At 57.9% G+C, this 14,888-nt stretch overlaps 1 protein-coding gene across 1 annotated transcript; it reads right to left on the reverse strand.

Moving 5' to 3' along the window:
• Positions 1 to 726: 726 nt before the first annotated feature.
• LOC136565539 (protein-arginine deiminase type-1-like) lies at positions 727 to 14,205 on the reverse strand. Its single transcript, XM_066564176.1, has 16 exons — positions 14,104 to 14,205; positions 10,206 to 10,386; positions 9,071 to 9,143; positions 8,702 to 8,763; positions 7,902 to 8,019; positions 6,623 to 6,748; positions 6,193 to 6,371; positions 5,454 to 5,554; positions 5,264 to 5,375; positions 5,077 to 5,184; positions 4,335 to 4,483; positions 3,550 to 3,694; positions 3,370 to 3,463; positions 3,050 to 3,129; positions 1,982 to 2,110; positions 727 to 1,079 (listed from the first exon to the last, which is right to left on the reverse strand). The coding sequence occupies exons 1-16, from the start codon at positions 14,193 to 14,195 to the stop codon at positions 846 to 848; spliced, it is 1,983 nt and encodes a 660-aa protein (XP_066420273.1). The 5' UTR covers positions 14,196 to 14,205; the 3' UTR covers positions 727 to 845.
• Positions 14,206 to 14,888: the final 683 nt, after the last annotated feature.

Here is a 14,888-nt window from a genome sequence, read left to right on the forward strand (position 1 = left end):
CTGCATTCCCGGGGAATTCTCAGCTCAGGAAGGATCCTCAGGGGTCATTCCCAAGGGGTCATTCCCAGGGAATTCCCAGGTTCAGGTAGGATCTGGGGGTGCCATTCCCACATTCCTGAGAGTCATTCCCACATTCCTATGGGGCCATTCCCACATTCCTGGGGAATTCCCAGCTCGGGAAGGCTCCAGGAGGGGCCGGGGGAGCTGCTGGACCCAGGCCAGAGGAGGCTCCAGGGGGATCAGGGGGATGGAGCAGCTCTGCTGGGAGAGCTGGGAATGCTCACCTGGAGAGGAGAAGCTCCAGGGAGAGCTCAGAGCCATTCCAGGGCCTGAAGGGGCTCCAGGAGAGCTGGAGAGGGACTGGGGACAGGGGATGGAGGGACAGGACACAGGGAATGGCTTCAGCCTGAAGAGGGACAGTTTGTATTGGGATGTTTGGGATAAATCTTTCCCTGAGAGGATGGGAAGCGGCTGGGATGGAATTCCCAGAGCAGCTGTGGCTGCCCTTGGATCCCTGGAGGTGCCCAAGGCCAGGCTGGACACTGGGACTTGGAGTCACCTGGGACAGTGGGAGGTGTCCCTGCCCCTGGGAATGGATGAGCTTGAGGGTCCCTCTATTCCAAGATTCCGTAATTCCCTGATCCCACGTGGATTTTGGCACCGGGATAGCGGTTCCAGAGCCCCACCCCATTCCCCACCAGTTTAACCAGTCCAGCGTTCTCCCAGTGCCAGGAGAGCCGCGCAGAGCGGCCGCAGCCCGGATTTATTTCCACCACCGAAGGCACTTGGCAGGGACAGGGCGGGGACTGGGACAGGAGGGGACACGGAGGGGACACGGAGCCACCTCAGGGCACCACGTGCCACCACTTGAAGGCGAAGGGCTTGCGGCGCACGTTGGTGCCGCAGTGAACCTCGCCCAGCAGGACGTGGTAGGAGAAGAAGTCGTCGATGAAGGTGCAGGAGAGGCCCAGCGGCTCCAGCAGCTCCCGCACGCGCTGCTCCAGGCAGCAGCGCCCGCCCACCACGGGCCCGAAGGGCTTGGGGATGCCCAGGTGCCGGCCCAGCACCAGCATGTTCACCTGGAGCAGCACGGGGATCCAGCAGGGAGCGGCCAGGGACGCCCCCATCCCATCGGGGCACATCCCAACCCCATCCGGGCACATCCCGGCCCCAATCCCATCAGGGAACATCCCAACCCCATCCGGGCACATCCCGGCCCCATCCGGGCACATCCCGGCCCCAATCCCATCAGGGGACATCCCAACCCCATCCGGGCACATCCCGGCCCCAATCCCATCAGGGAACATCCCTACCCCATCCGGGCACATCCCAACCCCATCCAGGCACATCCCAGCCCCATCGGGGCACATCCCAACCCCATCCGGGCACACCCCAGCCCCAATCCCATCAGGGGACATCCCAACCTCATCCGGGCACATCCCAGCCCCAATCCCATCAGGGATCATCCCAACCCCATCCGGGCACATCCCGGCCCCAATCCCATCAGGGAACATCCCAACCCCATCCGGGCACATCCCGGCCCCAATCCCATCAGGGCATATCCCAATCCCATCAGGGCACACCCCGGCCCCGATCCATCAGGGGACATTCTGGCCCCAATCCCATCCGGGCACATCCTGATCCCATCAGGGCACATCCCAGCCCCGGGACATCCCGGCCCTGATCCCACCCTGGGGAAACCTCGATCCCATCAGAGAACATCCCAGCCCCAATCCTGGCTCGGGGACATCCCAACCTGACCCCAACCCTGATCCCATCAGGGAACATCCCGGCCCTGATCCCGACCCCAGTCCCACCCCAGGGAGCGTCCCAGCCCAGGAAATCCCCAATCCCATCAGGGAACATCCCGGCCCCGATCCAGACCCCGATCCCACCAGGGAACATTCCAGCCCCAACCCTGGCCCCGATCCCATCAGGGAATATCCCGATCCCGGCCTGGGGAGGTCAGGGGTGCCGCTACCATGTCCGGGAAGAAGGCCTCAGCGTCCGAGTCGGCGTTGCTCTGGAAGAGCTGCGGGATGTCCAGGATGTCCGGCTCGGCCAGGCCCAGCGAGCGCTTCAGGATGTCCCGGTTCCAGCTGATGCAGCTCTGGGAGCCACCAGGGAGGGAGGGTCAGCGGGAGAGGGACAGCAGGATGGGGAGATGGAGGGACAAAAGGATGGAGAAATGGAGGGACAAAGTGGGGGAAAAGGGATGGAGGAACAAGGAGATGGACAATGGGATGGAAGGACAAGGAGATGGACATTGGGATAGGGAGATGGAGGGAGGAAGGCACGGGGAGAGAGGGATGGGGAGATGGAGGGACAAAGGGAGGGAAAGAGGGACAGAGGGATGGACGTCAGGATGGGCAGGCGGCTGGAGGGAGGGATGGAAGTGTGGGCAGAGAGGTGGATGAATGGAGGGATGGAGGGATGGATGGATCCATGGATGGATCCATGGAGGGATCCATGGAGGGATGGATGGATGGATGGATGGATGGATGGATGGATGGATGGATGGATGGATGGATGGATGGATGGATGGATGGATGGATGGATAGATCCATGGAGGGATGGATCCATGGATGGATGGATGGATGGATGGATGGATGGATGGATAGATCCATGGAGGGATGGATCCATGGATGGATGGATGGATGGATGGATGGATAGATCCATGGATGGATGGATGGATGGAGGGATGGATGGATGGATGGGGGATGGATGGATGGATGGATGGATGGATGGATGGATGGATGGATGGATGGATGGATGGGGGATGGATGGATGGATGGATGGATGGATGGATGGATGGATGGATGGATGGATGGATGGAGGGATGGATGGATGGAGGGATGGATCCATAGAGGGAGGGATGGATGGAAGGTTGGACAGAGAGAGAAATGGACGCAAGGAGGGACAGAGCAGTGGGGAGATGGATGGAGAGGAGGGTGGTGATGGAGGATGGGTGGAGGGATGGAAGGGAGGAAAGAGGTTTGGGGGACACGGAGGGAGCGATGGTTTGGAGCCTCCTGCTCCCCATCCTCACCTGGGCGTAGTCATTGAACTTGCGGAGCTCGTCGTCAGCCAGGATCTCGTTTATGGTCGGCTTGGGCACCCTGTCCAGCCCTGCCGAGAGGGAGCCAGGCTGGAATTCTGCCCCAGCTCAGCCAGGCTCAGACTCCAGCTCTGACCCCAGAGCTCCATCCCAACCCAGCAATCCAACCCCTGCAGCTTTTATTAATTAATTAATTAATTAATCAATTCTGCTCCGTTCTGCCCCCACATCCCAGCCGGCTTTCCCCCATCACATTTTGCAGGAAAAAGGGGACTCAAACCCACGGATCCCCATTGCCCGTCCTGCCCTACCCTGGAACATCACGGCCTCGCCGAACCCCTCCTCCTGCTTCTCCTTCAGGAGCTGGTAGCAGGCGCTGGGGCTGGCCAGGAGCAGCCGGAATCCCTGCGCGGGAGGAAGAGGAAGAGGAGGAGGTTGGGGAAGGCTCTGAGGGTCTCATCCCACTTTTTCCCACTCCCGGGACCCGTTACCTTCCGGTCGGGCGCGGGGACGAAGCTCAGGAACTCATCCACGTGCCCGACATTGAGCCAGTCCGAGAAGAGCTCCACGGGCGCCTGCACCTTCTGGGCCACCAGGAAATCCCGCACGGCCTTGGCCATCCTGCGGCCGCCCACCCTGGGGGAGCGCCGCGGGTTAGGGCGAGGCTCCGCTCGGAACCGACCCCAAACGGGGCTGGGAAATCCTGGGTTTGGGGTTTTCCCTGATCTGCTTGGAGCCGACCCCAAACGGGGCCAGGAAATCCTGGTTTTGAGGTTTTCCTGCTCCGCTCAGAGCCAACCCCAAATAGGGCTGGGAAATCCTGGTTATGGGGTTTTCCTGATCCTCTTGGAGCTGACCCCAAACAGGGCTGGGAAATCCTGGGTTTGGGGTTTTCCTGCTCCGCTCGGAGCTGACCCCAAACGGGGCCGGTGTTGTGGTGTGATGTGACAGCCTGTCTCAGCCATCCCGGTTCCTTCCCCAGGTGTGCCAATCACCTCTCCCTTCCTCCCCCTTCCCCTCCCTTGCCCCCTTGCTGAGCGCTGTCCGTCAATCCTGGCATTCCAGCAAGGTCGTGGTGTGATTGGCAGGGTTCAAAAGATGCCCCTCAGCCCTGGGGGACATTGGGCCATGCAGGTGTCATTTGTCCCCTGAGCCTTTCCCCCCTCACCCGGCTGGTGGGATCCCTGCCCCTTCCCCCCCCCTCTCCCCGGGGTTAAAAGACGCAGAACCAGGCCGGGAGATCCCGGGTTTGGGGTTTGTCCTGCTCCCGGCTCACCTGGGGAAGCTGCTGCCGATCAGGATGCGCCCCAAGGGGTACTCCTTGCCCTGCACCGTCACGGGCGGGCTCACCTCCAAATTCCCGAAGGAATCCAGGCTGGAACTGCCCTCTGGAGCCTGCCGGGCCACGTAGCCAAAATCAGGGCCCTGGGTGGTGGGAAAATGGGAGAAAGTGGTTAAAAAAATGCAGCTGTCAGCACTAAATCCTCTATGCTGGAGCATCCCACCCCAAAAATGCAGGAGATAAAGGGATTTATCCGTTTTTAAAGGGATTTATCCCAGTTTTTCGGGGATTTATCCCAGGTTTTGAAGGGATTTTTCCTAGGTTGTAGGGGATTTATCCCAGTTTTTCAAGGGATTTATCCCAGTTTTTAGGGGATTTATCCCAGGTTTTGAAGGGATTTTTCCTAGGTTTTAGGGGATTTATCCCAGTTTTTTAAGGGATTTATCCCAGTTTTTAGGGCATTTATCCCAATTTCTAGGGGATTTATCCCGGTTACTAAAGGCATCTATCCCAGTTTTTTAGGGGATTTATCCCAGTTTTTTAGGGGATTTATCCCAGGTTTTGAAGGGATTTTTCCTAGTTTTTAGGGGATTTATCCCAGTTTTAGGGGATTTATCCCAGTTTTTAAAGGGATCTATCCCAGTTTTTAGGGGATTTATCCCATTTTTTAAAGGGATTTATCCCAGTTTTTAGGGGGTTGCCAAGCTGGGCAAGGCAGGAGGAAGGGGCTGGATACCAGGATGCTCCTGACGGGAAAATCCTTCAGGCCACGGTCCCGGGGCGAGTCGAAGACCACGGGGAGGGTCTTGTGGGGGGCTTGGATGTAGCCGAACTCCACCTCATCCTGGAGGAGGGATGGAGAATTTTGGGACCCCTCCCAGCACTGCTGCAGCGAGGAGGGGCCGGGCAGACCCTGCTCCCACCTGGATCCAGCGGTCCTGCTGGTTCTGCGGCGCCGGGCACACGGTCAGCGGCACCTGCGCCCGCTCAGCCAGCGCGCCCACGGCCGCCACAAACTCCTCGTTCTTGTCCACGCTGGGGGCAAAACGGGAAAATCGGGATTTGGGAGTGGATCCGGCGGCGGGAAGGGGGGGAGCACCCAGCAGCACCCACCTGCAGACAAAGACCTCGAGCGGCGCCGCCGTGTTGGGCGTCATGATCCAGGGAGCCACGCGGAACACCACGGTGTCCGTGAAGATCGGAGACTGGAGGCCCTGGGGTGGTGGGGATGGAGTTTGGGATCTGACCCCGCTGTCCCAACCCACCCTGGGATGGCAGGGACGGAGTTTGGGATCTGTCCCCGTTGTCCCACCCCTCCTGGCAAGGTGGGGATGGAGTTTGGGATCTGTCCTCCCCGTCCCAACCCACCTTGGGATGGCAGGAATGGAGTTTGGGATCTGTCCCCACTGTGCCATTCCCTCCTGGGGAGGAAAACTTGAGGGAAAAGTGGGGGAATGGGAGTTCTGGGTGGTGGTAGAAAGGCAAAACTGAGGGGAAATTTGGGGTTCTGGGATGGTGGGGATGGAGTTTGGGATCTGTCCCCATTGTCCCACCCCCCAGCATGGCGGGGATGGAGTTTTGGATCTGTCCCTGCTGTCCAAGCCCCCCCAGGGAGGAAAAACTGAGGGAAAAATGGGAAAAAGGGGGTTCTGGGATGGCAGGGATGGAGTTTGGGGTCTGTCCCCGCTGTTCCAGCCCCCTCAGGGTGGAAAACTTGAGGGAAAAGTGGGAGAATGGGAGTTCTGGGTGGTGGTAGAAAGGGAAAATTGAGGGGGAAAATGGGAAAATGGGGGTTCTGGGATGGTGGGGATGGAGTTTGGGATCTGTCCCCGCTGTCCCACCCCAGCCAGACCTTCTCAGGGCTCTCGAGCAGGGTGACGTGCAGGGACACGAGGCCCGAGAAGGCCACGTCGGGGAAGGCCAGGCCCTCCACGTAGAAGACGCTCTCGTGCTGGTGCCGGCTGGGCCGCACGGTGTAGGCCAGCTTGGAGCCCCCCAGGACGGGCTTGAACATCTCCAGCTCCACATGGTCTGCGGGACACGGACACCTCAAAGCCAAACCCCAGCCCCGTTCCCACAGCGCTCCCCCTTGGTCCCTAAAGCCGCCCCAAACCCCGCCTGGATCAGCTCAACCGCGCCCGGGGCGTTGGAGAAGCAGCGCAAGGATTTGGGGTTGATCCCGGTGAGCAGAGAGGTCTGTGTGCCCAAATTCCCCCAAATTCCCCCAAATTCCCCCAAACTCCCCCAAATTCCCCCAAATCCCCCCAAATCCGGGCACTCACTGCCCCCGTAGAAAACCCTGATCTTGTCGGCGTCGCCGAAGTCCAGGTGCAGCAGCAGGCGGTGCCCGGCGAAGGTGGCGCAGGGCCCGCGCGTCCTCAGCACCAACTGCGCCATGTCCTGCAGGTCTGGGGAACCACCACGGCTCAGGGAAAATTGGGGGGAAAAGGGAAAATTGGGGGGAAAAGGGAAAACCAGGGAAAAGGGGAAAACTGAGGGAGAAGGGGGAAGCCAGGGGGGAACCCAAGGAGAAGGGGAAAACTGAAGGAGAAGGGGAAAATCGAAGGGAAAGGGGAAAATTGAGAGAAAAGAGGGAGAAACTGAGGGAAAAGGGAAAATTGGGGGAAAAAGGGAAAACCTGGGGAAAAGGGGGAAACCGAGGGGAAAGGGGGAAACCAGGGGAAAACTGAGGGAAACCGAGGGGAAAAGGGAAACCCAGGGGAAAACTGAGGGAGAAGGAGGAAACCCAGGGATAAGTGGAAAACTGAGGGAGAAGGGGAAAACTGAAGGAAAAGAGAGAAACTGAGGGAAAAGGGGGAAGCTGGGGGAAAAGGGGGAAACTGAGGGAAAAGGGGAAAATTGGGGGGAAAGAGGAGGAAAGGTGGAAATTGAGGGAAAAGGGGGAAACTGAGGGAAAAGGGAAAAAACTGAGGGAAAAGGGAAAACCAGGGGAAAAGGAGGAAACTGAGGGAAAAGGGGGAAACTCAGGGAAAAGGGAAACAGAAAAGGAGGAAACTGAGGGAAGAGGGAAAAATTGGGGGAAAAGGGTGAAACCAGGGTAAAAGGAGGGAACTGAGGGAAAAGGGGGAAACTGAAGAGAAAGGGTAAAACTGAGGGGAAAGAGGGAAAATTGGGGGAAAATTGGGAAACTCAGAGAGAAAGGGAAAACCAGGGGAAAAGAAGGAAACTCAGGGAGAAGGGGAAAGTCGAGGGAAAAGGGGGAAAACTAGGGGAGAAGTGGGAAAATTAGGGGTTCTGGCCTGGGGTAAGGAGAGAAAACTGAGGGAGAAGTGAGAGAAAATTGAGGGAAAAGTGGGAGAATGGGGGTCCTGGGCTGTGGCAGGGAGGGAAAATTGAGGGGAAAGTGGGAAAGTGGCAGGTTCTGGGCTGTGGAAGAAAGGGGAAATTGAGGGTAAAGTGGGAAAATTTGGGCTCTGGCTGCGTTAGGAATGGAAAATTGAGGAGAAATTGGGAAAATTCAGGGAAAAGGGAGGGAAAACTCAGGGAAAAGTGGGAAAGGGGAGGGAAAAGCGGGAGACGGGGGCTCGGGGCTGTCGGGACCGTTGTAGGAGCGCACGGCGCTGTCCTCGTTGTCCAGGCCCTCGGCGCCGGGGTCGTCGCGGTCGCAGTTGACGAGGAGCACGGCCCCGTGGCCATCGGGGCCCCACGTCCAGCTGGCCTGGGGGACACGGAGCAGGGCCGGCTCAGTCAGGAATCCCCAATCCCATCAGGGTCTGGGGGGTCAGCTGGGAATTCCCAATCCCATCAGAGTCTGGGGTTTAGCCAGGAATCCCCAGTCCCATCAGGGTCTGGGGGCTCATCCAGGAATCCCCAATCCTATCGGGATCTGGTGGTCAGCTGGGAATTCCCAATCCCATCAGGATCTGGGGTTTAGCCAGGAATCCCCAATCCCATCAGAGTCTCGGGGCTCATCCAGGAATCCCCAATCCCTTTGGGATCTGGGGGTCAGCTGGGAATTCCCAATCCCATTTGGATCTGGGGCTCAGCCAATTCCCAATCCCATCAGGGTCTGGGGCTCAGCCAGGAATTCCCAATCCCATTGAGATCTGAGTTTCAGCTGAGAATTCCCAATCTCATTGGGGCCTGGGGGCTCATCCAGAAATTCCCAATCCCATCGGGGCCTGGGGGCTCATCCAGGAATTCCCAATCCCATCAGGGTCTGGGAGTCAGCTGGGAATTCCCAATCCCATTGGGATCTGAGCTTCAGCTGAGAATTCCCAATCCCATGAGGGCCCAGGGGCTCAGGGCCTGGGGCTCAGCCATGAATTCCCAATCCCATTGGGGTTTGAGGCTCATCCAGGAATTCCCAATCCCGCGGTGTTCCCGGCCCCTCTGGATACCTTGTCCAGCAGCGTCCGGCTCACGGCCCCGCTGCGGGTGACGTCAGCGTCCAGTGACACCTCTGTGGGACAGGGATGAGATGGGAGAAGGGGAAACTCCGGGAAGGGGGGTTCAGGAAGGGTGGTTGGGGAATGGGGTTTGGGGAATGGAAATTGGGAATGGGGAGTTTGGGAATGGGGGTTCAAGAATGGGGGTTTGGGGAATCAGGGTTGGGGAATGGGGGTTCGGGAATGGGGTTTGGGAATGGGGGTTCAGGAATGGGGGTTTAGAAATGGGTGTTTAGGAATGAGGATTTGGGAATGGGAGTTGGGGAATGAGGATTTGGGAATGGGGTCTGGGGAATGGGGTTTGGGGCCGTCCCCCCTTACCCACGCAGGTGAGGTAGAGCACGGCCCGGCCCACGGGAACCCCCCCGTCCTCACGGAAATAGGAAATCCTGACCTGCAACGAGGAGCGGGGCTGGCACCGAGACAGCCAGGCGGGATCCCGGGATCCACTGGGAATTCCAACACCCAGAGGGGATCCCAGCACCCAGCAAGAATCCTGGTATCCAGAGGAATCCTAGGATCCAGCAGGCATCCCAACACCCAACAGGAATCCCAGGATCCAGCAGGAATCCCAGGATCCAGTGGGAATCCCAACACCGAGCATGATCCCAGGATCCAGCGGGAATCCCAACACCCATCGGGAATACTGGGGTCCAGCGGGAATCCCAACACCCAACAGGATCCAGCAGGAATCCCAATACCCAGCAGAATCCTGGAATCCAGCAGGGAATCCCAACATCCAGCAGGATCCAGCAGGAATCCCAATACCCATCATAATCCCAGGATCCAGCGGGAATCCCGACACCCAGCAGGATCCCAGGATCCAGCAGGAATCCCAACATTCATCAGGAATCCTGGGATCCAGCAGGAATCCCGACACCCATCATAATCCCAGGATCCAGCGAGAATCCCAACACCCATCACGATCCCAGGATCCAGCAGGAATCCTGACACCCATCATAATCCCAGGATCCAGCAGGAATCCCAACACCCATCACGATCCCAGGATCCAGCAGGAATCCCAACATTCATCAGGAATCCTGGGATCCAGCAGGAATCCCATCAGCCATCACGATCCCAGGATCCAGCGGGAATCCCGACACCCATCATGATCCCAGGATCCAGCAGGAATCCCAACACCCAACAGGATCCAGCAGGAATCCCGACACCCATCATGATCCCGGGATCCAGCAGGAATCCCAACACCCAACAGGATCCAGCAGGAATCCCAACACCCATCATGATCCCGGGATCCAGCAGGAATCCCAACACCCAACAGGATCCAGCAGGAATCCCAACACCCATCATAATCCCAGGATCCAGCAGGAATCCCAACACCCATCATGATCCCAGGATCCAGCGGGAATCCCAACACCCATCACGATCCCGGGATCCAGCGTGAATCCCGTCACCCATCCCGGCCCCCAGCGCGTGTCCCACGGGAATCCCGTCCCACCTTCTCGTCCCCCGCCTCCCTGCTGGGGCGCTCCATGGCCAGCAGCAGCTCGGGCCGGGGGCCCAGGGGCCAGCGCCCGACGCTCGAGGGCAGCTTCACGCTCCGGGCCTCGTGCAGCACCCACAGCTTCACCCCCGCCGAGCCCTGGGCCTGGAACGAGGCGGCGCCGCGCGGGGCCGAGCTGCAACGGGAGCGGGGTCAGGACAGCGGGAACGGTGCCGGGAGCCGGGCTGGGCTCACACCGTCCCGGGAAACGCCACCTCCGCCAGGGCTGCGGTGTGGAACTGGGTGAAACCTTCCCAAGGGAACAAATCCCGGGGTTCGGAATATCAGCGAGCCATGGGAAATTCAAATACTCCCGGGAAACCTCAGCCAGGGCTGGGATGTGGAATTGAGGTGAAACCTTCCCAAGGGAACAAATCCTGGGGTTTGGAATATAAACGAGGCATGGGAAATTAAACTATTCCTGGAAAATTCAAATATTCCTGGAAAATTCAAATACTCCCAGAAAATTCAAATACTCTCAGAAAATTCAAACACTCTCAGAAAATTCAAATATTCCAGGAAAATGCAATCTCAGCAAGGGCTGGGATGTGGAATTGAGGTGAAACCTTCCCAAGGGAACAAATCCTGGGGTTTGGAATATAAACAAGGCATGGGAAATTAAACTATTCCTGGAAAATTCAAGTATTCCTGGAAAATTCAAACACTCTCGGAAAATTCAAATATTCCAGGAAAATGCAATCTCAGCAAGGGCTGGGATGTGGAATTGAGGTGAAACCTTCCCAAGGGAATAAATCCTGGGGTTTGGAATATAAACGAGGCATGGGAAATTAAACTATTCCTGCAAAAATTCAAATATTCCTGGAAAATTCAAATACTCCCAGAAAATTCAAATACTCTCAGAAAATTCAAATATTCCAAGAAATTGCAATCTCAGCAAGGGCTGGGATGTGGAATTGGGGCAAAACCTTCTAAAGGGAACAAATCCCAGGGTTTGGGATATCAACAAGTCATGGAAAATTCAAATATTCCTGGAAGATTCAAATATTCCTGGAAAACGCAACCTCAGCAAGGGCTGGGATGCAGAATTGGGGTAAAACCTTCTAAAGGGAACAAATCCTGGGGTTCAGAATATCAGTGGGTCCTGGGAAATTCAACTATTCCTGGAAAATGCAATTTCAGCACAGGCTGAGATGTGAAATTCTGGTAAACCCTTCGATATGGGAAAATCCTGGAATTCTGAATATCAAAGAGTTCTGGAAGTGCAAATATTCCTGGGAAATGCAATTTCAACAAGGTCTGCAATGTGGAATTGGGGTAAATCCTTCAATGGGGAATGAATCCTGAGGTTTGGAATATCAATGAGTCATGGAAAATTCAAATATTCCTGGAAAATGTGATTTCAACAAGGGCTGAGATACGAAATTGGAATAAATCCTTCGATGGGGAAAAAAATCCTGCAATTTAGAACAGCAATAAATCATTGAAAATGCAAATAATCCTGGAAAACGTGAAGGCAACAAGTGCTGAGATGTGAATCCCTGAGAAACCCTTTAATACAAACAAACCCTGAAATTTAGAACAGCAACAGGTCCTGGAAAAATGGAATTAATCCTGAAAAATACAACAGCAGCAAGCGCTGCAAGATGAAATGGGGATAAATAATTCAGAGTGGAAAGAATCCTGCAGCAAATCCTGCAAAGTGGAATTGCATGGATTCCCGGGATGGGCACAAATCCTGGAATTGCATGGATTCCCTGGATAGGCACAAATCCCGGAATTGCACGGATTCACTGGATATGAACAAGTCCTGCAGCCTGGGATTGCATGGATTCCCTGGATAGGCACAAATCCCCCAAAACGTGCGGGCAGCCGCTCCTGGAAGAGGCAATTCCCGCAAATCCCCAAAGGCGATTAAAGCAAATCCCGCCCGAGGCTGCGAACCCGGGGCGAGGCGGCGGCGCCAACCCGGCGGCAGGAATCCCTGAAAACCCCAAATCCGGGGATATTCCGGGTGCAAAGTGCGCCTGGGAATAAACGGGAATAGGTGGGAATGAGCCCCAGGGAAAGAACCGCAGGAATCCCTGAAAAACCCCAAATCCAGGGATATTCCGGGTGCAAAGTGCGCCTGGGAATAAACGGGAATAGGCGGGAATGAAGCCCATGGAAAGAACCGCAGGAATCCCTGAAAAACCCCAAATCCAGGGATATTCTGTGTGCAAAGCGTGCATGGGAATAAACGGGAATAGGTGGGAATGAAGTCTGCAGAAAGAACCGCAGGAATTCCTCAAAAAAAACCCAAATCCAGGGATATTCCGAGTGCAAAGTGCACCTGGGAATAAACAGGAATAGGTGGGAATGAGCCCCAGGGGAAGAACCACAGGAATCCCTGAAAAACCCCAAATCCGGGGATATTCCGAATGCAAAGCCTGCCTGGGAATAAACAGGAATAGCTGGGAATGAAGTCTGCAGAAAGAACCGCAGGAATTCCTCAAAAAAACCCAAATCCGGGGATATTCAGGGTGCAAAGCGCACATGGGAATAAACGGGAATAGGCGGGAATGAATCCCACGGAAAGAACCTTAGGAATCCCTCAAAAAAACCCAAATCCAGGAATATTCCGAGTGCAAAGCGCACCTGGGAATAAACAGGAATAGGTGGGAATGAAGTCTGCAGAAAGAACCGCAGGAATTCCTCAAAAAAACCCAAATCCAGGGATAGTCTGGGTGCAAAGCGTGCATGGGAATAAACGGGAAAGAACCGCAGGGGTCGCTCCGAAATGCCCCAAATCCGGGGATATCCCTGGTGCAAAGAGCGGCCCGTCCCACCATGGGAAACGGGAATAAACGGGAATAAATCCCACAAAAATAACCGCAGGAATCGCTCCGAAAAGCCCCAAATCCTGGAGTAAAACCCGCGAACCTCCCGAGGGCAGCGGGGACGGGACCGGGCCGCGATGCGATCGATGCCGGCGCTGCCCGGGGGGGGTTCGGGCACGGATCTCCCCAGAATCGGCATTTGCGATGGGGAAGTTTCCCCCACCGGCATTTCCGAGCGCTGCCGGGCAGGCCGGAGCCCGTCCCGCCCCGCCCCGCTCCGGAGGCCGCGGGCGACGGGCCCGGAGCGGAGCCCGGAGAAGGAAACGCGGCTCCGTGCCCGGGAATGGGAAAATCCCAGCCCGGGGCAGCGCAGGGAACGGCAGCGAGCCCCGGGCCCCGAGCGGGGAGAAAAACCCCGGGGCTGCTGCGGACAGAGAGCCGGAGCCGGGCCGGGGGCTCGCTCTCTGCCTGCCCCCCGAAAGTCGGAAATGTTTCTCATCTCATCCCGCCGGGGTTTTTGGCGTTAAAACCCCAAAAAGGGCTTGTGGCACCCCAAAAGGGGCAAAATCCCGCTGGGAATGTTGCGGTCCCGCTGATGCGGAGGTGTTTGGAGTGTCTGTGAGGGACAGAGGGATGGACAGATGGACAGTGGGATGGACAAGAGGGATGGACACTGGGATGGACAGAGGGATGGACAGAGGGATGGACGGCAGGATGGACAGAGGGACAGCGGGGATGCACTGTGGGGTGGACAGCGGGATGGACACAGGAATGGACGCTGGGAAAGGACAGAGGGATGGACAGAGGGAATGGACACTGGGAAAGGGCGCTGGGAACAGACAGTAGGGATGGACAGAGGGAAGAGGCAATGGGGTGGACACTGGGAATGGATCCAGGGAATGGACACTGGGAAGAGGCACCGGGAATCCCACCCCTCACCCCTCCCCGCTCCCGGGACAGCATCCCCTGGGAAAAGCCCCCGGGGCAGCAGCACCGCCCCCGCCCCACCGCGCGCTATTTTCGGGCTTTGGTTAATGGGATCAAGGGGGAAAAGCGGATTTGTGCCCCGCGCTCACCCGCACACGTCCAGGGCCAGCTCGGTGCCCAGCACGCACACGGCGCTGCCGGGGCGCTGCGTGGACAGCTGGACACGGCGCTGCTGCGCCATCGCGGCCGCCCCGGGCACCCTCGGGTGCCGCGCCCGGCGGCCGCGGGGGATTTATAAAGCCGGGCTGCTGGGAGGGGATCAGCCAAAGCCCGGCCTGATCCCACCCCCGGGCTGGGTGTGCGCGGGTCCGGCCGCGCTCCCGGCGATCGGAGCGGGGGGAAGCGGCCCGGGACGCCCACGGGATGTTCGGGGCTCCGGGGGGCTCCGGGGGGGGGTCCGGGCTCCGGGCTCCGGCCAGCACCGAGGGACGCGGGGGGAGCGCTCCCCGTCCGGCCCACGCCGTGAAATATTCACCGCGACACCCGAGCCGTGCTGGGGCCGCGCCAGCGCCGGGCCCGGCCGGGTTTGATTTCTCCTTCTGCTGAAAGGTTCCATTTGTTCGGCCGGGACAAAGCGCTGGAATTCTCCCTCCGGGGCGGGCGCTCGCCCGGCTCCGCGGGGCGCTGCCACCTGCGCTGGGGACAGCGGACCCCCGGCGGCTTTAATCGCCTTTGTTTTAATTAAAGCCCCGGCTGCGCGTGGGAGCCCAGAGCGCTTTGTCCCCGCAGCTGTTCCCAAACCCCCTCCCCGCCGTCACGCGCGGCCCGGATTTAATGTCGCTCCTCGGGGCCCGGGAATATCAGCAGGGACACAGCCCCGGGGGATGGGGCTGGAAATGGGCTTAGAAATCCGCTTTTGGGGCAAAAAGAGGGC

Source organism: Molothrus aeneus, chromosome 21 (genome assembly GCF_037042795.1).
Source record: "Molothrus aeneus isolate 106 chromosome 21, BPBGC_Maene_1.0, whole genome shotgun sequence".
In the NCBI taxonomy this organism is placed as follows: domain Eukaryota; kingdom Metazoa; phylum Chordata; class Aves; order Passeriformes; family Icteridae; genus Molothrus; species Molothrus aeneus.

Excerpts from the sequence above, each read along its gene's own strand:
- LOC136565539 (XM_066564176.1), bottom strand. The coding sequence starts at position 14,195 with ATGGCGCAGCAGCGCCGTGTCCAGCTGTCCACGCAGCGCCCCGGCAGC. Across the intron at positions 9,144-10,205 it reads GGGAGGCGGGGGACGAGAAG|GTCAGGATTTCCTATTTCCG; the intron begins GTGGGACGGGAT and ends TCCTCGTTGCAG. Across the intron at positions 3,130-3,369 it reads CGAGGCCGTGATGTTCCAGG|GGCTGGACAGGGTGCCCAAG; the intron begins GTAGGGCAGGAC and ends CCCTCTCGGCAG.